The 26,502-nt window shown below is 40.0% G+C and overlaps 1 protein-coding gene across 1 annotated transcript; it reads right to left on the minus strand.

Annotated features, from left to right (window-relative positions):
- Positions 1-861: 861 nt before the first annotated feature.
- On the minus strand, positions 862-26,502 carry SDC4 (syndecan 4). Its single transcript, XM_063297161.1, has 5 exons — positions 26,371-26,502; positions 5,560-5,701; positions 4,528-4,577; positions 3,119-3,305; positions 862-1,745 (listed from the first exon to the last, which is right to left on the minus strand). The coding sequence occupies exons 1-5, from the start codon at positions 26,443-26,445 to the stop codon at positions 1,594-1,596; spliced, it is 606 nt and encodes a 201-aa protein (XP_063153231.1). The 5' UTR covers positions 26,446-26,502; the 3' UTR covers positions 862-1,593.

Raw genomic sequence — 26,502 nt, forward strand, 5'->3', positions numbered from 1 at the left:
AGCATAATGTCTTGGTTGTTTTCATGAAAGGACCAAGTTGCCAAGAGAAGGAAGTATTTGTACCATGTGCTTCCAGACCATGTTATGTGTTGTTTCCTAAGCTAGCTGAGTTATCTTTGTAAATCAGCCCCACCCCCCACCCCCCAAAGCAAGGCATCATACCCAGTCACCAACTGACCATGCAGCGAAACCAAGGGCAAAAACAAAATCTCAGTTCATTAAACTGAAATAGTCAGTTGCCACTCATGGCTCTGTGAAGTTGTTACTCCAATCAGAATAGGATGGTATTAAAAACAAAACTCCACAAATCAGAGAAAGTAACCCCATCACCCATGCAGAAAGACTGCATAAACTCCTTCTGTTATTTTTATAAAAACTGTGCACTTTGCTGAAAAAATATAGCTCTCTAGTAACGATAATATATTACAAAGCTAAAAAACCCTTCCCCCCATTACACTTATTTCAAAGAAAACCAGTTCTGCACATAAACATTAATTCTAAGCAGAGATTGCTGCATCTAGGATATATAATACACAGAATAAAGCTTAAATAGTTTTCACAATCATTAGGAGTTTCATTATATTAGTGTTTTACATATAAAAAGAAGTTACCCAAAACAGAGCAGCCATCTTGGAAACTATAAATAGTTCTATTAAAAACAAACACATCTTCGCTTTTATTTTGGAAAAAATACATAAATATTTTCTCACTTGTTTAGTATCCCCCATGATATGAATGTAGAAAGCTGAAACATTCCCAGGTTGTGCAATCATTGATCAGAAATGCTACCTTGGTAGACAGATGTCCAGCAACAGGAAGGGAGGAATTACAAGTGAAATCTTTATGAATGGCTATAAAAAGTTTTTATTAAGCTGTATTTTTTATGAATTTGTATAGGCAGGCTATTGACATTTTTAGTGAAATCCTCTTCACTGAAAATATCCTATCACAAAATGGAAGACATGATATTCTCCTCTAATAATTTGCTTTTGTGGGCAACCGAGTTCCTTCTCTCCAGAGGAGGAAATCTTTCTTTACACCTAGCCACTTCTCTCACCAAGACCCAAACAACAGGCAGAGCTACTAAAAAAACTTGCTCATGGCCCAGGCTAATTTACGATGTACGTAGTGTAGGAAATTTCATAAATAAGTTCTTTATATATATATAAAAAAGACGACAGTGGCTGGTCACACCTTTTGTGATCCCTAAGCTGGCTATGGGACAGCCTTCTCAACACCTTCTATAAAACAAGGTAAGCTGAAGTATTGCAACCAAATGCAAGAGTTTCATATACAAACCCCTTCACCCAAACATAAAATTCGGAAAAATTTCCTTTGCATGTTAAAGCACAGGGTACTCCGTGGGAGGTTTCCCTTCCCCATCCTGGGACTCTGTTTTTTCTATTTATTTTATATCCTCATTAGTTAGTGGGAAGGGTCAGAAAGGAGGGTTTTTTAAAACAAAAAAACAGTTTGACATTAGATCCAAGAGAGTATTTGTTTCAGAGCCTTTTGTCCATGGTCCAAATGCTTTTTTTTTTAAACAAAGTCTATTTCTGCCTCCCAAGTTGGTATGTAAAGCACTGGCAAGCCTTAGGCGTAGAATTCGTTTGTAGGCGCTTTCTTGTAAATGGGCTTCTTGCCAAGGTCATAACTACCCTCATCCTTCTTCTTCATGCGGTAGATGAGGAGGAGGATCAGGAAGACAGCGAACAAGAGCCCAACTGCTCCACCTGCAATAAGAGCTGAAGTGGGAGGGAATGGAGGGAAGAGAGAAAAAGGAAGAAAGGTGAAGGTGGAATAAATGCTCTGGAAACTTGAAAAGCTCAGCTCGGACATCCAGCTTATCTCCTGCCGTGCAATTTCTGTCTAACTGCCTTTATTCGTTTTCTTTTAGTGTACACTCCAAATGGCTGATTTGGAAATTACTACTGCAAACCACTTTCTATCCTGCTTTAGTTTTGACTCAGACTCTGAATAAGTATCATCTCCTGATATAAAACTGGAGTGTACACTAAAAGAAAACGAATAAAGGCAGCAAAATCACTGTAACACTTCTGGCTGAACAACGGATGCCTGGAAAGCTTCTAGTCCAGTGTTTCTCAACTGTGGCCGCTTGAAGATGTGTGGACTTCAACTCCCAGAATTCCCCAGCCAGCATGGCTGGCTAGGGAATTCTGGAAGTTGAAGTCCACACATCTTCAAGTGGCCACGGTTGAGAAATACTTCTAGTCAGACAGGAAATGAAAAATCCTTTTTCATCTAGCCTTGAGAACTAGATGCAATCACTTCCACAGCCATTCAGCAAAATATATTAAATATTGGGGAGTGGGGAAAGACAGTGGATTACTGACTGTAGGGTCATTATATTGCAAGTCATGTCTTCCAGAATTATCCTGGCAAGAGGAGGAAATGGAGGATATGGCCACACCCTCGGTATTCCAAAACTTCCATCCAGCAGTCAAGAGGGCTGCTTGTTCACTTATGTGTAGACATAAACTGCCTATGTCTTGTATGCATAACTTGTATCCTACTTCCAGAGTACCGTTCATGTATCCCAAACCGATCAAAATAAGCCACTATGCAGATACAGTAGCTTTCCTGGAGGTAACAGAGCAGCAAAGCCTGCTGATACAAGCTTCCAATTGCACTGCAATTCCATCAATAAACTCACATTTCTGTACCCTGTGAAGATCATAGATCATCAATAGTGGAGGAAAAAACTTTATCAGAAGACTTTAGTTTTGATTACATCCAAATAATTAAACATGTCCCTCCTGGATTAAGCAGCAATGAGTATGGCACACCAAATTCCTTAGAACTGTTCTTAAATGTGCTAACTACTCATGCATATCCTCTTTATTAAAAGAATAGCTATGGAGACTGGGAATTAAGGAAGCTGAAGTTCAGCATTGCTGAAGACTTCCAAGCTGGGAAAAAGTAATTTTAAACCACTGACCAAAAGATTCTAGTTTTTTAAAAGATTAAAGCTAGCACTGCAATAATATAACTTGAACCTGTATGTGACATTCTTGATAAAAAGCTTTACTTCAGAAAGCATGACCTCTTCCTTTATCATGGGGAGACAAGTTTATCCATCCATCAAAAGGGTGGTTACCTGCAAGCACTTCTGTTCTCTCAAAGATGCTCCCATTGGCTGTGCTGGCCATTGAGATCTTGTTGGACAGGTCTTCTCCTTCAGGAAGTGTTTTTTTGGGAACAATAATCTCATTGTCTATCACAGCTGATTCACTTTCATCCCTGGTATCTTTTTTGGAGTCAGGAATATAATTGTCCATGGAACTCTGGTAAAGAGAAGAACATAAATTCTACCTTTAATGTACAGTTGAGGGCAATAGTACATTATGAAAAGGAAACAGTGCTGTTGAGCATTTTTAAAAGCCAGACTTAAGTCTTCTCCCCTTATTCCAAGTGTTCATATTTAGGGGTGAGCACACATCTGGAGGCAGTATACTGAAGCTGACCCAAAATTCAGAGAGTAAACAACAGCTCCACACTGGAATTAGTAGGCATGCAACAAGTGTTGTGCAATATCTGTGGACATCAGTATTACTACCAAAGGTTTCTACTGCACCATTTTCCTGCACAGTACACACCATTTGCCCTCCACATTTTTTTTTTTTACTTTAAGAGTAGGAGAGATTCAGAAGTCTGCAGTATACACAGACATGAACCACAGAATTCCAAGATTGATGTCAAAGGGGTCGAGAAAAGAACACCAAGCCAATATTTCAGCTCTAGTTCTTTATTGTTCTTACCATAAAAACAGAATCTTGCCAGACTAAACCTATCCTAACTAACCTAAAAGTAAATACCCCAGGAACTCTAAGGCGGGGCTACTCTAACTCTCTCTGTCTGCCAGTCAAGGCTCTCAAGGCTGTGAGAACGCTTATCTCCTTGGAATGCGCTCCTTCCTTCCTCTGGTCCGAAATCCATCACAAAAACACTGCATTAAACCACAGCTATCCGACTGCAGTCCCAGAGAAGGAGTTCACTACTGTTCTACTGCTTAACTACATTTACTGTCAGGACATTTTTCCAAATAATCCATCTAGATTTCCATTCTTTAATTTCAATACATTGGCCCTTGTCCTGCCCTTTGCTTTAGCAGAGAACCAAGCTGCCCCCTCTTGCATGGGACAGACATTTATATATTTATAAACTGCTCTGATTTTTCTTTTGTAAGTGAAACATGCCATCTCCTTTAACTTTACTCAGAGTTTGGTTTCCAACACCTTATCACTCAAGACAGCTCTCCTCTGAACATGCTCCAGCTTCTCCATGTTCCTTTTCAAGGGTAGGGCCCAGAACTGGATACAGTGCTCCAAATATAGGCTAACCAGTGCAGAGTAAAACTGATTACCTCCCATGATCTGGACATGATGCAGCTACGGATACACAGATCTATCACAGCACTTCTCATTTTCAATGCATCATTCATTGTGATAGGTAGGAAACCAAATGAACAGCTGCTTCAGAGGTTAAATTTCAGATGGAAATACCTACCACAGAACTATCGATGGCAGAAGCCACTGTATCCTCCATATCTGTATAGCCTATAGGGAAAGAAACATAATATTTAATCCTTACTAAAATTAAAACTGCGAAATGCAGCATTTCAAACAATCATTACCTTGATCTCAAGTACTTTGGGTTGGTTTGCATCAAATCATGCACACTCCTCTATCACTACTTCTGTTTCACTAAATCTTGCAACAGTCACAAAGACCTGAATTACAAGTCATTCAGAGTATAGTTGGGCTGGCCTTTCAGAGGATCTGCTGTTTTTTTAAACACTCATTTCTTGAGGATGGTATGAGTCCTTGGCTCATGTCATCCACCAGATTTGCCTCAACTTGTAGTGTGCTAGTTTCAGAGCTTGTTTTTCTTGAGAACACAGTGTATGAAAGGGCAATGAATTGTTGCAAGGAGTTTGTGTTGAGAATTTGGGAACAACCAAGACCAGGTTGTGGACTAGTTACAAACAGAAGGTAAAAAGAGAGGAGGAGAAAAAAGCCTTTTCAGAAAACAGTGATATTACAATGGAATGTCAAAAACCATGCCCCCAAAAAAGAGTGTTAAAAAGGGGATTCAACCAAACTAGAAGATAGCAAGTTTCCTTGAACGGTGATTTAGAAAATTCAGACAATGCAGGACTCTCCCATTGTTGGGGATGTGGAAAGCAAGGGCATTTAGAAGTATTACAAGTTAAATACGTGAACCAGGTGGGTTACATTTAGATGTTCAGAAAATATGAAGCAGTAAGTCCTCCAATGTCCATCAACTCCACCCAGTTTAGGGACCATTTAGCGTAGATACATTCCCAGGTCAAAGCCAAGAAATTCAATACTGTCCTCTCAAATCTTTTAGACAAACCATATTCAGCAAAGTAAACAACAGCACAGTTACGACCAAACGGAACAGTAACCTCAGATTTATTAATTATGGTCTACTAAATGCTGAAGCACCATTCCCATTGATACATAGCTAGCAAAAAAAAAAAAAATTCACCATGAGTTCCTTCTGAGTAACACCTACCTTCTTCACCTCCTGAACCTGAGACCTCATAATCACCATCATCAATCGTTAAGTCCGACCTTGCATCCTCATCATCTGGCAAATCACCAGATGCAAATTCCTCTATGTTCATTTGTGGGTCCATAATCTCAGTTTCTCTCACCTAAAAGAAGGAGAGTCAGAAATGAACATTTGAGAACCAGTGGCCAAACACACAGTTTGCAACACAAGGAGAGGTTCAAAATGGTGACTTTAATAGACTGATTTGTTGACTCAGAACATGACCAAATTCCATGAGTAGCTGATAGCTGCATACATGCCTAAAGAACAGGAAAATTAATGAGTATTGAAGTTTTATAGGAAAAAAGAAACATTGGTACCCTTGCAGAAAATAGTACTGGGGTAAGATTAGTAATATAACTAATTGGGAATATATATTGTGCAATATTCATGCCATACAAACTCCTTTGTTGACAAGGTTTTAAGCTGGGATTGTCAGGTCATCACGTAGAAACAGGACCTAGATTTTTCAAAACCTAGACCAGTATGAGAGGATGTAGTGGTTTTATTTGTTGCCCTTCTCGTACTTGCGCTATCCTTCCTCCATAGTTAATACTAAAAATGAAAATAAGATTTGCTATACTGGACAAAATGGATTGACGTCTTTTACTGTCACCAACTCACTTTTTTCCCCAACATCATGCAACTAATTTTCATTTTAGTTCTATACTCCTAGTGGGTCAAGTGAAATTCTTTCTCCAGACTGTGGATGGTAATGTCTCAAGTCAGCTATATTTAAAGTAAAATTATTTCCTTCTCTGAGGCCTTTACCTTTAATATAATAGTAGCAGCTTTTAAATGGGACTATTATATTCAAGTAAAAACTGATAGATTTGTTTGCACCTCAGTCTGAGAATTCTGCTGACAGAGGATCAAAGGGGTTATTTTGTAATAAATACTAACTCTGTTGAATTAAGTGTTCCGTCAAGAACATTACGATTTATAAAGCAAACTCAGTAACTGCCCTTTAAAAATAAAACAGGCTTCAATGCTGGGGCCTAATAACAGCTATAGATACAGTACTAGCGTGGCAACAACAGATAAGCTGCTCTACAATACATAAAAGCCAAAGTGACTTTGCCAAGGTTCAGGTGTCAAACTACATGATTTTATCAGAGCCCATTTGCCTTGTGCCTTCAAGGAACCAGACAGGACCTGTATTACAGTGTTAGGAGATAAACCAGCTTCCTGCTGTAGATCATTGAACCCTGGATAGCACAGTGACCAGGACATCGCAGTTTAAAATTGCAGGCAACACTATTCTAGAATCAATGCATAGTTCTGCTACTTTGATAACGTGTGGCCTTTCTTTTGGAAGCAAGAACTTCATCCGCCTTATAGTTTGTAGGCAGCTATAACTTAATCCACTGATTTAGCAGCAGCAGCAGTGAGAACTTGCACTGTGTAGAATGGGAGGTAAACAGCTGGGGACTAGAATGGTCCTTTTGGATTCCTACCCACATCCCAAAAAGCTGCACCATCCATTAGAATGTCCTTCTGCAATGTTTGTGTGTCAAATTACAGCTTTGAGAATTAGATCATAGTGCCCAATACAAGCTCAGTACCACTTACAGAAGCTGACAAATGGCTTCAGAAATTCCAAACAAATGAGGTATGGCAATATGCCAAGCTGCAGGATCTAGAGGCTTTGTATAAATCTCGCATGATCAGAACTCTGCAAATAGGATATGGTTTGCTAGCAAGTTTTGGCTTCTGATGCCAGGGGTATGGGGAATGCTTTGTGTATGTCACTCATGATCTCACATACTGTGACTCGCTTTTGTCCTCTTTGCAGGACAGAAATAAGGGACATACCTATATGCCAACTCAGACTACACTCACTTTATTGAATCATCAATGCAACTTTCCTGCAACAGTCATTCTGTTGCTGATAAGGGATTTGAAAAGACTAAACAGAAAAGAGTTGAAAACAGTAGGTGGTGTGTGTTTTATCAAAGGATAAGCAAGGTCAAGGGAGAGACATATATAATCACCTGGGTTCTAATTAGCTATTATAGAAGTTTAATTGAATGTAGATGGATTGTAGTGGTAAAATGGGGCACTTCAAAGACTTCCTTCAGAATGTGTTTCTCAAATTTTTAAGACCATCAACACCAAGCTCTCTATCTCTATAGACTACATGTAGAATACTCATGCCTGTTTCTATATATACATATATATATATATATAAATATATAAATATTGGAATAAAACATGCTTTAGTAATTCTCCTTTTCCCTCTTATATTTGATACATTGAATAAAAAGACTTAATTGGGTGCGTGATCTTGCAGCTAATGAGATCTTTCATCAACACCTGGAGTGACTTCAAAGAAATGGACATAACTTTCAGCCTTTTAAGATTTTATTGTGGGTGTAGTAAGTGGTAAAAATCCACTTTCAAAAAGGAAAAAAATTACATTAAAGGAAAAAAATAGTCAAACTTTCAATACCTCTTTACTGAAAAACTCATCTTCTCTGTAAATATGAAAATCCAAGTTTGTAAAGGATACATTAAGATACTGATAGAGACATCAATCAGTTCATTTAATATAATGTTGAAAGGCTGTCTAGGATATTTAATTACAGATCACCAAACACAGGAACCCCAAACAGCTGGAAAGAACTTGAGTCTAGTCATTCAATCTTGACTGAAGTCAGGCATCTTCATCATCTGGATGAAGACCCCAATCACAGCTCCCAAGGAAAGCATGATCTCCTTTATTAAGGCAGCCATATTTCTTTGCTACACTGTATATTCTTGATCTCAAAGAGATCAAGCTTTGAGTCCTTCCTCCTACCCCACATTATACATATCCTGCACTACTTCATACTGACCAGGATTGTGCAACATACTTAATCAGATCAGTGAAAACCTTATTGGCTATATTCATACCACGTATTAGGCTGTTTGGTTTTAGCCTTATCTTTGTCCTGACTCCCAGGAAACACTCTGAGACAGGGATCTGGTCTCTGTTTTATTGCTCATACATAACAGTAATCCGAACAAACTGAACAAGCGTGGGAAAAACCCAGCCATATAAACCCCGCAGGTTAAGGCGGTCCCACTTTGTGCCTCTTGGAATGGCTCACCAATTCCTCAGTGCTACGCATGTGCTTAACAGTCTGGAAGGGAGCCCCCTGCTCGCCATCCTTACTCATGACAATCTTTATTGTGTGGATTATGGTACCATATTGTGTGAATCTGGCCTGTTTGATTAGTATGTGGTTCAGTGCTTTAGTACATGGACATGTCCACAAGTGTCCCTCTGTCCATGTGTGCAGTGTCAAAATCTGCAAGATGATTACAATGCCATCTCTGCCATCTTGCAGATTTTGATACACACACCCTGCAGAAAGCTGTGGTATGTCCGTGAAATCACCAGGAGCTGAACTCAACTCAAAAAAGACCTTTTTATTGTGCCAAGACACCCAGAGAAAGGGTCAACTGAGTAACCAAATTAAGCATGTGATCACGGACCAAGTTCTTTCAGTTGAAGCAGGGCATCTGATTCACTCAGAACCACAGTGCTGAGGCACAAAGAGCATTTGGCAATGTACTTTATGAGTAATACTAAGTTTTAAGAAACTTCCTATGAATAGGCCATGCTCTTTCTCCAAAATGCACTCGATATACAGGGTTTTAATGAGGCAATTCTGTGCACTCAGGAATTTGAAAATCACTATGGTAGAGTGGTCAAGGTATCTGACTTGGAGGAAGGAGATCCAGAAGTTCATTGGGTGACTTTGGGCCAGTCATTCATTCTCTCAGCCCAATCTACCCCACAGGTTTTTTTGTTGAGGGGAAAATAGAAGAGAATATGATATATGCCACCTTGAGCTCCCAAATGAAAGGTGAGATATACATCTAATATTTAAATTGGGCTCATCTAGTCCATCTCAGGGGACGCGGTGGTGCTGCGGGTTAAACCGCTGAGCTGCTGAGCTTGCCAATTGGAAGGTCAGCGGTTTGAATCCACATGACGGGGTGAGTTCCCGTTGCTAGTCCCAGCTCCTGCCAACCTAGCAGTTCGAAAACATGCAAATGCGAGTAGATTAATAGGTACCATTCCGGCGGGCAGGTAACGGCGTTCCGTTTAGTCATGCCGGCCACATGACCACGGAAGTGTCTACGGACAAACGCCGGCTCTTCAGCTTTGAAATGGAGATGAGCACCACCCCCTAGAGTTGGACACAACTGGATTTAATGTCAAGGGAAACCTTTACCTTTACCTAGTCCACCTTAATATGTTTAAAAAAATGGTTAAGGCAACAGGCTAGAAACCAGGAGGCTGTGAGTTCTATTCCCACCTTAGGCATGAAAGCCGGCTGGGTGACCTTGGGCCAGTCGCTGTCTCTCAGCCCAACTCACCTCACAGGGTTGTTGTTGTGGGGAAAAGAGGAAGAGGAAGGAGTATTAGGTATGTTTGCCACTTTATAAAAATAATAAAGCTGGGATAGAAAATAAAATATATCATATATCATTAGTGTCTTGCTTTTCCCCCTTCAGCTTAAGATTAACATTGTACAAAGCTGTGTTTTCTCCTCTTTAAACTTTGCTACCTAGGATCAGACTAAAGAGATTAGGGAAGACCCACAGATCAGCTAGATATGAGCTCACTAATATTCCTAAGGAATATGCAGTGGAGGTGAAGAATAGATTTAAGGGACTGGACTTAGTAGATAGGGTCCCGGAAGAACTCTGGACAGAAGTTCGCAGCATTGTTCAGGAGGTGGCAACAAAATACATCCCAAAGAAAGAGAAAACCAAGAAGGCAAAATGGCTGTCTGCTGAGACACTAGAAGTAGCCCAAGAAAGAAGGAAAGCAAAAGGCAACAGTGATAGGGGGAGATATGCCCAATTAAATGCAAAATTCCAGAGGTTAGCCAGAAGAGATAAGGAATTATTTTTAAACAAGCAATGCGTGGAAGTGGAAGAAGACAATAGAATAGGAAGGACAAGAGACCTCTTCCAGAAAATTAGAAACACTGGAGGTAAATTCCAGGCCAAAATGGGTATGATCAAAAACAAAGATGGCAAGGACCTAACAGAAGAAGAAGAGATCAAGAAAAGGTGGCAAGAATATACAGAAGACCTGTATAGGAAGGATAACAATATCGGGGATAGCTTTGATGGTGTGGTCAGTGAGCTAGAGCCAGACATCCTGAAGAGTGAGGTTGAGTGGGCCTTAAGAAGCATTGCTAATAACAAGGCAGCAGGAGATGACGGCATCCCAGCTGAACTGTTGAAAATCTTGCAAGATGATGCTGTCAAGGTAATGCATGCTATATGCCAGCAAATTTGGAAAACACAAGAATGGCCATCAGATTGGAAAAAATCAACTTATATCCCCATACCAAAAAAGGGAAACACTAAAGAATGTTCGAACTATCGAACAGTGGCACTCATTTCACATGCCAGTAAGGTAATGCTCAAGATCCTGCAAGGTAGACTTCAGCAGTTCATGGAGCGAGAATTGCCAGATGTACAGGCTGGGTTTAGAAAAGGCAGAGGAACTAGAGACCAAATTGCCAATATCCGCTGGATAATGGAAAAAGCCAGGGAGTTTCAGAAAAACATCTATTTCTGTTTTATTGACTATTCTAAAGCCTTTGACTGTGTGGACCATAACAAATTGTGGCAAGTTCTTAGTGGTATGTGGATACCAAGTCATCTTGTATGCCTCCTGAAGAATCTGTATAACAACCAAGTAGCAACAGTAAGAACAGACCACGGAACAACGGACTGGTTTAAGATTGGGAAAGAGTACGGCAGGGCTGTATACTCTCACCCTACCTATTCAACTTGTATGCAGAATACATCATGCGACATGCTGGGCTTGAAGAATCCAAGGCTGGAGTTAAAATCTCTGGAAGAAACATTAACAATCTCAGATATGCAGATGATACCACTTTGATGGCTGAAAGTGAAGAGGAACTGAGGAGCCTTATGATGAAGTTGAAAGAAGAAAGTGCAAAAGCTGGCTTGCAGCTAAACCTCAAAAAAACCAAGATTATGGCAACCAGCTTGATTGAAAACTGGCAAATAGAGGGAGAAAATGTAGAAACAGTGAAAGACTTTGTATTCCTAGGTGCAAAGATTACTGCAGATGCTGACTGCAGTCAGGAAATTAGAAGACGCTTAATCCTTGGGAGAAGAGCAATGACCAATCTCAATAAAATAGTTAAGAGCAGAGACATCACACTGACAACAAAGGCCCACATAGTTAAAGCAATGGTGTTCCCCGTAGTAACATATGGCTGCGAGAGCTGGACCATAAGGAAGGCTGAGAGAAGATCGATGCTTTTGAACTGTGGTGTTGGAGGAAAATTCTGAGAGTGCCTTGGACTGCAAGATCCAACCAGTCCATCCTCCAGGAAATAAAGCCAGACTGCTCACTTGAGGGAATGATATTAAAGGCAAAACTGAAATACTTTGGCCACATAATGAGAAGACAGGACACCCTGGAGAAGGTGCTGATGCTAGGGAGAGTGGAGGGCAAAAGGAAGAGGGGCCGACCAAGGGCAAGGTGGGTGGATGATATTCTAGAGGTGACGGACTTGTCCCTGGGGGAGCTGGGGGTGTTGACGACCGACAGGAAGCTCTGGCATGGGCTGGTCCATGAAGTCACGAAGAGTCGGAAGCGACTAAACGAATAAACAACAACACGTTTCCTACCACAGAGAACTTCATATAGTCCTCTTAATATTCAACTCAAAGGGGAAAGGGGTGGATATGCAAACATTGCTATTCTTCTTAAGAGCCCCAAGTTTCAGATCATATGCTTTGCCTGAAGAAAGCCCTCCAGATTTGCCAATTTTGTTTTTGTAGGATAAGTTGGCAATTTTAAATGGGATTCGCTAGACTCTGTCAGTTATCAGTTGAGTTGGACATAAGGAACTTCCATTTTACAAAAAAAAAAAAAAAAAAGGATAGTTTTTGTCTACCAGAAGTATGGTTCACTAGATATATATTGAATAAAAGCTAGATATTGAATAAAAGCTAGATAACGTATAGTTGCTATACGTTCCAATTTTTCCACAGCTTTCACATTCTTATGAAGAAGGGCAGGGATTGTCTACTTGATTTGCTAGCTATGACCTGATTTTTCCTTTAAAGCCCAACTTAACTTCAGAACATAAGGCTAGCACGGTATATAGATACTGGCTTTAGATTTTGGTATTCTTCCATTATTTCAGCACAATACATGTACCAGAAAGGTTTTTGACTGAAAAGGAGTTCTTGCAGCTCTAACAGTCTCCTTGAGCCTGGCTCTTAATCCACTCTCCAGCTGAATCCTTTAGCTACAAGAGTCTGTCATTTCTACATTTAATCTAGCTGCAGTGTATTTTCTGAGCATTAAGCAGCTTTTACCCATATTGAGTGCCAAGTGGGATTAGTAAACAACATTGGGAGGAGCAGAGGGGTGGAGAAGCAGATTTTCTAACCTACAAATCGCTGAAAGATTTACTTCTCAGCTACCAGCCACAAATGTGTGCAGGCACACAAGCATGCCTTGGAGCTGCTAGTCACAAGTACAACTGCAAAAAGACAAATATTTACAATCCTAATAATTAACTGTACAATATGCCCAGTTAAGTTATTAAAAATAGCATTAGTGCAGAGCGTAAGCTTTCATTTATAGACATGGCTCTCAGGAAGGCCAGCAAACCTAACAATAACTTCTTGTTCATGACTTGAGATGTTTGGGCCCTACTTAAGAATTTCAGTTTAATAACCAGTTTGTTGTTTTTCAGGCTGACTTGGTGCTAATTCAGAACGCCCATTTGCATGGCATCTTGAAGACTGTCAGTCAGATTCTACGGGAATCTTATTTGTGGCTTTAGCAAAAGAAAGTCTACAATCAAAACCTTCAAATCTATTTATCCAAGTCTTGTCCAAAGCCACAAAATCCAATGTTCAGAATTTCCTACTATAAATGACACATTTTCTGCTGTTTCCAGTAAGACAATTAAACTTCAGAGCCTATCCTACTCCCTACTAATGTGTACATAGCAAGGAAAGTAAGTTGGTCACAGCAATCGAGTGGATATCATCAAGACTAAAATTCTGAGCCAAGAAACTTGGGAAATGAGGTGTCCATTTATCATTAACCATTTGCAGCCTGCAAAAAAATTTATTATAGTAAAAATAAAACTGTTTTATCATGAGTACATTCCTGGCATTTAATGTATCATGTACTCATGATACATTTATAAAACTATCCGCAAAAGAAAAATGTGTATGACAAATTTATACATCTTTTATCTGACCAGTTTCAAGCGAAAATACATTTTTAGGAAAGCTGCCATTTTTGCAAGTGGCTGAGGGGACAAATGGAGGTGAATTAATTTGCTTCTTTCCTGGAGAACTGCTTTGTCCATAATCTTGCCTAAGAGTAGCCAAATGAAGATGCAAAAAGCTCTGGTGGGGTGTGGCACATAGATATGACAGGTGGGTTTAAAGGCAATTCTCAAGTCAGTAAAACATTGACTTTAATGGCACTGTGATTCTTGCCTGTCTTGATTTTTCAAACATGCTAGTTCTTGATTCCCTTCTGACTCAGATAGGAGGCGGAGGAGGAATGGATCCTATTCAATCTGAAACAACACCCTGCCCGCTCCCAGACACTGTCACACAAACTACACCATAATCTCACGTGTGCACTCTTTTGTGAATTGTATGTAATTCAACTGTTTATTTAGGTGGGCAATAATACAGCCCGGCCATATTTGTTCAATTTCCCAGGCCTGAGCAGAGCAGAACTAGTGGAGGAAGCAGAAAAACCAAACACAGACCGCAGCAGCCCTTAACACAAGTATCTTCCCATTTCTTCCATCTTGCTAAGTATCCGTTGTCTTTATCAGGGCTTTTCTGCCATTTTCAATCCAATCTGTCAGTGAATGGAACAAGATGGTGCAAGTTTGGATTAAAATGGCAGGAAAGCCCCGATAAAGACACACTTCTGTCAGTTCCTTCCTAATTTTCACACGTTCCAGGCACATACAGATCTGGATGCAGAGATCTTATGAGCAAACATTTCTGCTGGGGTAAGGGCGGAGGAGAGATTACTACCAATGCCTCTTCTTCCTGCATTTCCCTTGAGCAGAAAATTGAATAGTGTGAAAGGTGGCATGGAAGAAATGCAAAACTAATTCCTTCCACTTCCTGAATCAGAGGCTCTACTGCAAAGAGAAGCAGCCCACTTATTCATGTAAAACTGAGCCATACTGGAAGGTTTTTCCTGTAAATATTCTTTGTTTACTGCAATTTCCAAATAATAATAATGTATTATGTTGTCCGCTTTCTTTTAGATTTTGAACATCATCGTAGCAACAGGTAGGAATGCCAGGCAAACAGTATCACCATATACATATATTTTAAATAGGCTAGAAATTGTGAAATAAACCAAAATGACTACAAATTTAAGACAATCTTCACTAAACTGACACTCTCCAAATGCCATTCCCATTATTCGTAGTTAGCATGGCTCACAGTGTTCATGTTTTATTTTCAAAAGTTCTATGAGCAGCACAATAGCTAATAGCAGTAGAAACCAACAAAAAGAATCACAAGTCCCACACAGTATTATATAACAGTGGTGAAAAAAATATTCATTTTTTTGGTCCTTATAATTAAGACGTTTTCCATTTCAACTTGCAGGGTAACACTATTCTAGTACTATAGCATATATCACCAGCGGTATTAAGCCCCCCCAGATGATCTACCACCTAACCATTTCTGGATAAGCCAATGATTTTAGTTAAAACAATTCCATCAAAATGTAGTTAGTGTGACTTACTTTACTGGTCGATTGTAGTAAGTGGTCCTAAAAAGTTACCATCATTATATGCTGTTCACTAAACAAGTATCACAGTGTGATTTGGTCATGAATTCAATGCAAGTTTTAGGAAGATTTCTCATGGAGCCATCTAACTCATGAGTTAAACACTGTTTTGATTAGATGTTCTCTACAGTATATAATCCATCCTATGAATTGTTAGTGAAACAAGCAGTTCATACTCTGAGCTAAGCCACAGTATGCCTATTTATGATTTGAATAAACCACAACTGGTTAGATGCACAAATCACATTATGACTTAGGGCAATGTATGAGCTTATTAGTATATTGATGCAAGACCAAGTATATTTCATACTGTTAAATGGACTTCAGATTCAGCAATTTATGTGCACTATGTCAGGCCAAATGTGCAAGGACAATACTGCAGTGCGCATATAACTTGGGATTCTAATGCATTTGCCAGGAATTATACAAATGTTTAGCTACAATGTTCATCATTCCTAATACAAAACTTGCTTCAAGACTGCAAAGCAAGATCATGTCTAATTTCCTTTTGGTTAAGCTACTGATAATTCTATGACAATTAACCCAGATTTCAAGTGCAAAAAGTTTACCAACATACACAAATGGCAAAAACTATTAAAATGACTTAGTCTAAAGCATTACCCTGTTCCTTGCACAAAGCACAAATGTTTCTCAAGCAATGTATTAGTTTGAGTTCAGCCAAATCCTTTAGTTTGTAACATGGCTTAGCATGATGTGTGTCCCTAGCCAATGTCAGAATACAGAAAAGGTTAACTGAGGACTAAAACTTAGTCAGATGCCTGCTACCACATCTTCATTCCAACAGTTTTAAAAGGTATACGAGGGACTATAGCAACACTCCATCTAACTACTTCCAAAACTAGCAGGGTACAAGTTTAGCTACTAATATTTCCTGGCCCTAGAGGTCTTCAAGATGCATTGGACTACACTGACAAGCTTTAGGGCAGCTTTACAACAGCATTAAGCTCACCAGATTTACCTAACATGACTTAACAGACTGTGTTGTTTGGACGGAACCTTATTGAGAGAACTAACGGCAGCCCTCAAGGACAAACCTGACACTCCCATTGCCTCTCCTCTCATGCAGTTACCACATAACCACTTGGCAGCCTATGTGGTCCAGAAGGTGCCTCAGCCAAAGTAAACCTTGTGCTCTGCAGCTCATCAGATTTTCAAGTCCTCAGTTTACAAAAATGCTGCTTGAGACTTGCTGACCATTTGGAAAATTTGTAATCTTTACATCTGCTCTGACTCCTGAAGTTCCTTCAAAAAAGCCTTTGCTAAGGGCTTGGGTAAAGTGGTAAAAGGTTAAGTCTTACAACAAGAACAGCTGAGCAGGAAAGGAGAAGTATCACTTCATTCAGTCTTATGACTCAACAGTTCTACGGAAGTTTAAAGAATCCTCCTGTCAGCAGACCCTGGTGAAGTTAAGGTCATGCACTGTTTCAACTCCTTTAGATATCAAACAAAAGGTCTTGTTGTACAAGACCGCCCCCCCCCAACTGGTAAGAATAAAAACTACATTTTAAAATAAGATCTCTTTTGAAAGGGAACTCATCCTATGGGCTCACAGAGTTAGAGCACTTGGATTGATTATGTGCCTTCAAGTCATTTTTGACTCCTAGCATCCACATAGATTTCCTCCATGTTGATCTGATCCTGATCCTAATCAGGATCTCTAACCTGGTATTTCAGGTCTTCCAGCATTGCACCCATTGCCACTGTTAACTGGGTCCCATCCACCTTGCTGCTGGCCATCCTCTTCTTCTTTCCATCTTTCCTGGCATTAAAGCCTTTTCCAGAGCGCGCTTAGACTTACTCTGAATGTGTGAGTTAACAAAACATGTGTGTTAACAGAATGTGTGATTTAACAGGAAAAAAAAGGTGGAACTCTCTACTTAAATTATCGAAAGACAGCTGTTTAGGTAAATAAAGCAGTGCTCATGAGACCATCCACTTAGTACATGCAGTCCAAGGTCATACTGAAAGAGAGAGAGAAAGAGTTGACATCAATTCCTCATATCAGAGAACATACTTGGACCCAGTCAAGTATATATCTTGATATCTAAGGTATCAAAAAGGTGAACCAATTCTAAATTGCAGAAAATTACAGATGTTAAGAGCTACCCTGCTGGAACAGAACAAAATGTTATGCAGCTGTGTAACGCATTGTCCAGAGTGGCCAACCAAATGTCATTAGGTCATGAGCACAAAATGTCAACAACTGGTATTCAGAAACATGTAGCCTTGGATCTGCCATTCTGACTATATACTACCTACCAAGTAGCTTTTGATTGATAGCTACTTTGAGATTAACATAAATCTTTTCAGCACAAAGATGCAGTCTACCTCCATGTTTACTCTATTTTTTTTAACTACCCTTCTCATCTGGTTTGCCAGATCAGATTAACTTTTCAGTGTCAAGAAAGCTTGATTTAATTGTTTAAGTGTCTGGCACTCCCCTATTTGTTAAATCTGAGATATTTCAGACAGTTAGCCTGTGTTCAGATATACTATGAAGATAATGTAGGCTTGTTTGTACAGCTAAATTCTTGCATGATGTCTAAGCTGTTTTAATCTAATCAGGATGCCTAAAGATTAGCATAGCCTTCTTAATTTGCAACTAATTAAGATACAGCCTGTGACCTTTATGGTTAATTCTGCTTTGCAGTATCACCCAGTTTAGACTAATTTAAGTCCCCCATTCCCCATGGGAGACTTATATCAGTCTAAACTGGATGATTCTGCAGGCTGTGGTAGCAGGCATCTGGCTCTAGGTTTTAGTCCTCAGTTAACCTTTTCTGTATTCTGCCACTGTCAAGACACTAGGAAATAGGCAAAGTTAAATACATGAAGACATTATATTTAGTAATTCCAATCTAGTTCATGACTTTGAAAGGTCAGGGTTAGGTTCAGAAATTGTGTGGCTCTTCAACTATAGTCCCCAGAATTCCTCACCATCACTCAATTTGACCAGAGTTGCTGGGAACTGCAGTTCAGTAACATCTGGACAGATTGCCCATCCAATTCTATAAAATAGATATTTAATTAGGCAAATAGATGTATCAATAGTAGCAGAAGAAGTTATGTCCAGGCCAATACAGACATTTTTTTTCTTGCTTTGTTCACATGAACACTTTAAATCAGTGTTTCTCAACCTTAGCAACTTCCAGAGGTGTGGACTTCAACTCCCAGAATTCCCCAGCCAGCACTGGCTAGGGAATTCTGGGCACTGAAGTCCACACTCTGGAGGTTGAGAAATGTTGATTTACACCAAGATGGCCTCAAAAACAGCATGTATCCAATTTGGGGGATCTTGAAAAGTTAAGTGAGATTGGACTCATTTAACATTTGGATGGCAACCCCCAAGAAATCCCAAGACCCTAGGTTAGAGTGAGAAATTGAAAAAAACATCCCAGAAGGAGGCAGTGGCTAGAAAATTAGAGAATATGTTCCATGTAGTCACCAGGAATCAAGTTCTCAAAGGACACTTTTAAGACAACATGGCCACAAAAGTAACTAATAACTCCTTCCATTAAAAAAAGAAAGTCAAGTCACTTTGGAGTCAAGTTCAGCCTCTGGTGTTTACACAGATACATCCAGTACAGTTTTCTTGGCAGGATATAATAAGTTTTTTTATTTCCTTCTTCCAGGATGCTTTTTGCCTTCCTAGACTGGTCTATAGCATTAATCTTGCAGTGCTTACATCCAAATATTAACCTGGCCCGACCTGGCTTAACTTTCTAGATCAGGCAAGATGACCAAGTAGGACAACCTGCATACTTCTCTGAAAATCCTGAAAGTTTTATCATACCCAAAGGATTCCAATATTCTTAACAGAAAGACTTTTTCCTGCCCCACAAAAAACAGCTATTCCAAATCCTCAGATTAGATTCAATTGCTTTTTCTGTAATGATGCTGAGATTCTTCCTTTTAGTTTAATTAAAATCCATCTCAAGAATCAAACAGTACACTTTTGTAAATTTCAGCCTACAACCCTTTGAATTTTCCACTATATTCAGAAGAGAGAGCTTGGTAAGTAAAAAATCTGTGCAGAATTGCACTACAAAGCTGGATTGGAAAAGCTAACCATTAATTCGTAGGTTCTCACGAAGGGTCAGGAAACCTGATATAGTGAACCTCAGTTCCCCATTTTCTGAGTCCAGAGTTCATTGTACCAGATAATCAGTGTGCATCCCCCTCCCCCCCAAATTAATGTTTTTACCTAACACAAGGTTGAGAGCAAAACCTGTTAAGCAAATTCATCAGTATTAGCATTTGCCCAGCTGTAGAATGTTGATTAAACAACAGCAAATGACCACTTCAGTCAAGGAGTTTTAAGCAGTCATTACAATAAATGTGTGTTTCCTTCCCAAAAGACAAGGAGTTTCCATAAACTATGCTTACTTAATTATCATGATTTCCCATTTAGAAAGAACCAGGTGAGGAAGATTGATAAAGATTGTGAATTCCTTGGAGCAGGGACTTATCCTTCTGCTTATGTAACTCCATCAAGTGACATATACTGTACTACTAACAGGAGTATTAACATTAGTGAACTTTTGCCAATAGGAAGTGGAAATGAGGTATGAGGGGTAGATAAGAGGTTTTCTATATAAACCTATTTCTAGAATACAAGGATGAGACCAAGAATGCCAAACAAATGTTGAATGACATCCAAGATGCCTTTAATTAGGCAGATAGAGCAGCATGAGGCTTGGAACAAATTTAATAAAAAGGAGATGAGAATCTGATATAGATAATGAAGAAAAGCCAAAAAATTAACATATTTTACATATTTAGTTTTTATGATTATAGGCTAGGATTGCAACACAAATGAATCACTGGTATTTGCCTCTGAAAAGAAAATTCTTTCTCACACTCACTAGGCCTACCGAATCAAGCTTTCTAAACAACGTTCTTAGAAGCTTAAGTCAAGTATAAGACCTGCTGCCATTGCTAACTATTCCCAGAAAAATGTTGAGAGTTAGCATTTACAGCTTCACTAAGAAGCAGTCCGCTCAATACACATGGTCTTTCTGTAGTTATGTGAAAGAACAACATGATCTCTCTTTTCACTGGTATCCAGTCATGCCAACATATATACTTCTGCTCTAGCCACCCAGTCTCCATACTGGGTAATTTCACATGAGCCATAATATGGTTTGCTATGTGTGAACATAATCATTGTTTACTCAACCAAACGATGATACAAAGTATGGCTGAAAGCACTGTATGAATTTATTTGTTTTATTCCACCTGCCACTACATAGGAACACATTTTAAAACAGTTGGTATAATGTATTACAAAAGCTTAAAACTAGCTTCTGCCAAATATAAGCTCAATACATTGCAGTGATATCAGAACGTGGAGAATTATGTGAAATCAATACATCACACCTGCATTTGTATAACCTCATATCAGACAGTCATATTAATTATACTCAGAGATTACTTCCGAGTAGATATGTATAGGACTGCAATGCATGTCTGCATATGAAAGATACTTTGTGGTTTTTCTTTCAGAGAAACATTTCTCATTCTCTTCAGAATTGAACATATCCAGGCTCCTTCCTCCTAAGTTTCAGTTTATGTACAAAAGGCAAGTAGCATTAAAGTTTTAAAAAGACAATTATTAAACTAAAATAATGAGTTGCTTGAAAATGATCAGACTCCGCTATCTTCTCACACCTCCATAGATAGGTTCTGCTGAAAACTGTCAGTGCAACCTCCTCTGTGTTTCTGCCTGAGGAAAACAATATTCGACAAGCTTACCACATGTTTTCTTTATATCAACAGGACTGCAAAACCTAATATTAAGTTCTCATGCTGAGCATTGATGCTTTCAAATATGATCTTATATAGTAACTATGGACACATCTTGGTTGGAAGTATTTTGCAGAATGTATCTCTGCTCTATTAGGAAGTGCTAACTCCATGAGTCCCCTCAGATCTACATTTTATTGCAGATCATTGCTAGAATCCATCTGAGGGCTTGTATTACTTCCAAATCTAAGCAACTTGCCAAGTGGTCAGTAACAAATGCCAGGAAGTCAGACATCTCTAGAGAAAATTTACCTCCTGCAGCACAATAATGCAACAGCTACAAAGAGGTAGAGAAATGCTGAGTTTTCGGGATGCATGGGTACATTCTGTATGCATACTGACTTGATGCTAAATCACCATACAAGGTCCTCTCTCCTCATTCCATTGCTGTAGTTGGCAGAACAAGCATTTCCTAACTACGCTTGCCCTCCTCTGTAAGACCCAGAAAGGTTAGGTCAGATAGACACAGGACGTATTCTTCATTAGAGACTGTTTCCAATAATTTTGAAGTACTCCTTCCTTCATTTCCTGTGTGACATAAGTCTGATGCTAGGAGGTTGTCTCTACCCACCAGGAGTTATGTTTCCACTCAGCCGTCTTCCTCCGTCTCAAGTAACAACTTGCAGACAATACCAATATGCCACAGTGGTACGTCATACCCTTTCCACATGTTTAGACTTTCCAGCATGACATACTGGGACAAGAGAAAAAGGCACATCAATCAGAACAAGAATTTTCCTATACAGAGATCAGCCAGAACTACTTATACAGTATTCTATGGTGCCATTGCACCCGCTATAAAGTTTCACAGTATCACAGCCATGCATTTAGACTCAAGAATTCTGAGCATTTTGCTTAGAAGAGCTGTGGGTGTTTGACAAGTGGCAAAATGGCACAAGTTTTAAGTGATGGCAGCGAACAGGTGGACAGAAAGTAACTTACTGATATTGAAGTCTCACAACCATGTCCTAATTCTTTTGCTGGTGAATATGAAAAAAGCTAGCTCAATTTAGGGGTGGCAATGAAACTGACTCAAAACAATGCAGTATCAACATTCTGAAATATATTTTATAATGGCCCTAATTTTGTACAGCTTTTTCACATGGATTCAACCCTAGGCTAATACTAACCACTAGAAAAGCCACCAAAATACAACCTTAGTCTCATTTGAATTTTATACCTAGGAGCACAAACAGTTAAATTAGGGTTACAAAAATCTAAACAGTTACTATATGGCAGCCAAGAGATTCAGTAAATTCTAGCAGTCATCCAGTTTTGGCAGGCCCAAACTGGTAGCTCAAGTCAACATATATAAAATTACTAGCTGGGTGCTAGATGATTACCAGTTTTCTAGAACTCAGTAAGCTTGTTAGGCCTACTCATTTCACCCCGACCCCTATAAACTAGCAGTAGGGAAAGGATGCCTGAAAAGATCTGATGGGGTTGTTCCTTCAAACATTTACAACCAAGTCACTGAGTGTAAAATCACACTGCAGTTGTTTGAGTTTAATATATTGTGTGAATCCAGCCACTGCATTTGCATAACATGAACTTAGCCAACTGTGACTTATTCATACCGTGCCTTAGAACACTGTAGGCAATATTTGCCCCAGAACTGGAACATTATAGCTTCATAGATATACTGTTTAACAAGCCAGGTTCTTATATAGTGTTACTGTTCAACCTTAATCAGCCTGTTATTTTGCTCAAGTCTGATATCCACTATTTGTTAATGCAGTTCCTTCTCTCACTTCAAAAAGTGGAAACATGTCTACACAATTTGTTTGCCATCATAGTTATAAGGGAAATCTGATGAAGTCAAAGGCTGAAGCCAGTTTAGTTTATATAGCATATCTTAACAGACATCCATTTGTCTTAACATTTTTCATTTCAAATTTGTTTCTAGCAGTGGGTAGAAGATTGAAGATACTCTCATTTTCTGGGGCTATGAGTTGATGGCTTTGGATGGTACAGGCTAACCATGTTTTTAGTTCTATGGCATGTTCTGTCTTCTGTCACACATCCCTACATTCTCAAGGATTAGAAACTACAGAAACCTCTCAAGAACCACATACAGTATTTGGCCATTCACTGCTAAATACACCCTGGAGATGCTAGTAAAATGAAGCTAGAGTCTTGACTTTGTCAAGCTATGAGATGCTCCTAACATGGCCAGTCTTTAAACAGCAGCTCAGTCTTTGAACAGGGAGTTATATCACATTGGCCAAATGAGGGTACATCTGTACTGTGTCTCAGCCTGTCCAAATCATATGTTATAGACTGGAAATAAAATTACATATTTAGGGTAACAATGCTGATTTGATTGTGAGAGCAGAAAACAAAACTGGGAAAGAGTAGAAAGAACAAGCCTGAGGGATCCATGGCAGCAGGACAGGACAAACCGGTTTGTTCATTAATAATGCCGCACTACTTTTCAAAACAATAAGCTCAGCCAGATTTATATTTTTTGAAATTAGATTAACACTGCATGAACACCAAGATGGAAAAAACTGGCATGCTGCATTCAGTTCCTTGGCTCTTACGACATAGAAGCTCAGTCGGATTCCCTACAGCAAGGCTTTGTGAATGCCGACTGTCACTGCACTGTAAAATGTGATTCATGCACCACCCTTTCATTACAGTCCTTGGGGTGCCTTCCAAAAAGAGTTAAGAGGAATTTATGCAAAATAAAGAATGAAAGACAGTATTAAACCAGAGACCTGTACTGTAAACATATATCATACAGATCAATCAATCAGAGCTCCATTAAAATGCACCAAATGAATAGTCCCTGAAGCACCTGGAATACTGAGAGTTTTCAGCAAAAACAGAAGGTCAGGGAAGAAATGAATAAATAAATTTCCTATGGCTAGGAGTTTCACAGCCTGGGCTACAGTAATTTTAGTTCAGTATATGTCCAACCATATAAGACATTCTTTAATAGGAAAGGTATGTAACCTACAGCATTCCAGATGTTACTGAACTACCACTCCCAGCATCCCACAGCACTGGTTATGGTCCTGAGAGTGGTAGTTCAGCATCCCCTGGAGGGCAACAGCCTTTTCCACCCCTCTTTTATAGAATACTAAGTACGCAGATTCTCTGAACCTTCTGACCAATTCAATAATTCAGACCCTATTAAAATCAGCCCTCAGATTCATATATCTTTCTGCATGGATCCACTTAAAACAAGTGAGATCCTCCCATGTATTTCAGTATTCCATAAAATTGAGTTAGACTTTAGGACACCTGCTAAAAAAAACTAGATGATAACCAGATATTTTAATAAAGACCAAAGAAACCATCAACAGGACCTTTGACTGATAAACTGCAGGCATGTTTAAAAGGAGAGCGATCAATTTCAGAAATGCTTTGTTATCCTGAAACTCCCTCAGACTCACTCACACATCTTAAGGCCAAGACTTCTTGCATTTTTTAGCTGACTGACTTTTGCCACTGATGAAAAGTCTGTTAATTACTACTGCTTAGAAACAAAATAAGCTATCCAGATCCATTACTAAGACATGAAAGTTTGGGTTCCACTTACTAAATGCAAAATTTTTAGGAACACTCAGCCAAAGAATAGTAAGTAAGTACAAGAGGGTTAAAATAGTTACAGGCTTCCCATGTCTATGGATTACTACAATCCGTATTCAAATCCAGCAAAATAAAAGCAGTTTGAGTGATCACAGAACACTACAATTATAGGCAAAAGCTCAGATGCCAGGCAAGAAGCAGGATGAAAACTATTAAAGGGGGAAGGGGGTGCAGCCTAAACTTGCAAAGGAGGAATACAGGTAGATCTGAAATAAGCCAAATGGGAAGGATTAAAAATCAAGCCCTGGTTTATAAACACCACCACTCCCCTCTAGAAATACAGAGAAGTGTCCCATTCAGGTTGCTAAAAACATGAGCAGCATTTCCTAGGTACAGGTGTTGAGAGGTATTTTAGCCTGAATTATTCCTCTATGCTGTTCAACAAGCTTTCTGACCTTCTTCCAGAATACCATTATAAAGCAAGTTGCAACTAATCTCCCACCATCACCTCTGAGGAGGAGGCACAATGCTTTACTGAATACTTCTGAGATCAGCAACAGGCAGACCAGTGTTTGGCAAGGTCAAAGGCTGAGGAGAAAGTGTGTTTGCAAGAGGACAACTACCTGGACAAATAACTGAAGGTGCACTGGGGGAGAGGGGAAGCAAAATAAAGGCGTTCTTTTCTCAAAAAGCAGAAGAGGGTGAATGCACCAGGAGCAAAGCAATCACATTCAGATTTACAGGAAAACCCCAGATCTGTAATGTGCCAGAGCACTGGGAATTTCACTTAATGGGTTCTGTGTGACGATAGGGAATTGCAACAGAGCCAGGCTTTGGGTCAGCGGTTACTCATTCCACAGCTATGAGCTGGAGGAAGTGCTAAATAAGGCAACAACACGGCATGCTGTTTGCCAAACTGCGCTGGTACTTGGGAGACCGACTTTGGGAACATTTGGGGCGGGGGAAAGAGGCCAGGAATCCACCAGGCAGTCAATGAGATGATGAAAACCAGCCCGCTGGTCGTAAAGGGCAGAGGCGGCGGTTGCCAGTGGGGGCGAACCTGGACTGAGAAGAGAGCCGCGGGTTAAGCAAACGCTGCGCTCAAACGAGCACAGGATCGAGGAAAGATGAACTACCACGCGGGACCAAAGAGACAGAAAAGCGGCGGCGTCTCTCCTTCCATCCTAACTTCCTGCGAAGAAAGGACGACCCACTTCAGCCCGTGTCTCTCTCTGTTCCGGCGTTTGGACAGAGGGTTACTCGGGAAAGAAAGGGGTGACTCTCTTCAGAACAGGGGACTAAGCAGGGGTCCCTCTCTCCCGGCGTGGCACTGGGGTGACCTCCTTTTTCCCAGTACTTGACCCGCAATGCCACCAAAGGCGAAGAAAACCAAGCCTTCATTCTAATGCCCCGTTCCCAACAGCAGGGCAACTTCGTCCTCACTCCCCATTCCGCCAGCGAGAACGGCTTACAAATCAAGGCCGGGCAATCCACCCCAGCCCCCCGTCAACCCACTGCTCCCGCCCTCTTCCTCCTCGCAGGCCCCTGACAACGCCACTCACCGACTCGGCGGCAACGCTGGCCGCGAACAGCAGCAGGAGAGCGGCACACAGGACGGCGGGGCGACAGGGTTGCATGGCGTTCTGGAGGAGCAGGCGGCGAACAACACGGAGCTAAAGCAGCCACAATCCGTC

Source organism: Candoia aspera, chromosome 3 (genome assembly GCF_035149785.1).
Source record: "Candoia aspera isolate rCanAsp1 chromosome 3, rCanAsp1.hap2, whole genome shotgun sequence".
NCBI lineage: Eukaryota > Metazoa > Chordata > Lepidosauria > Squamata > Boidae > Candoia > Candoia aspera.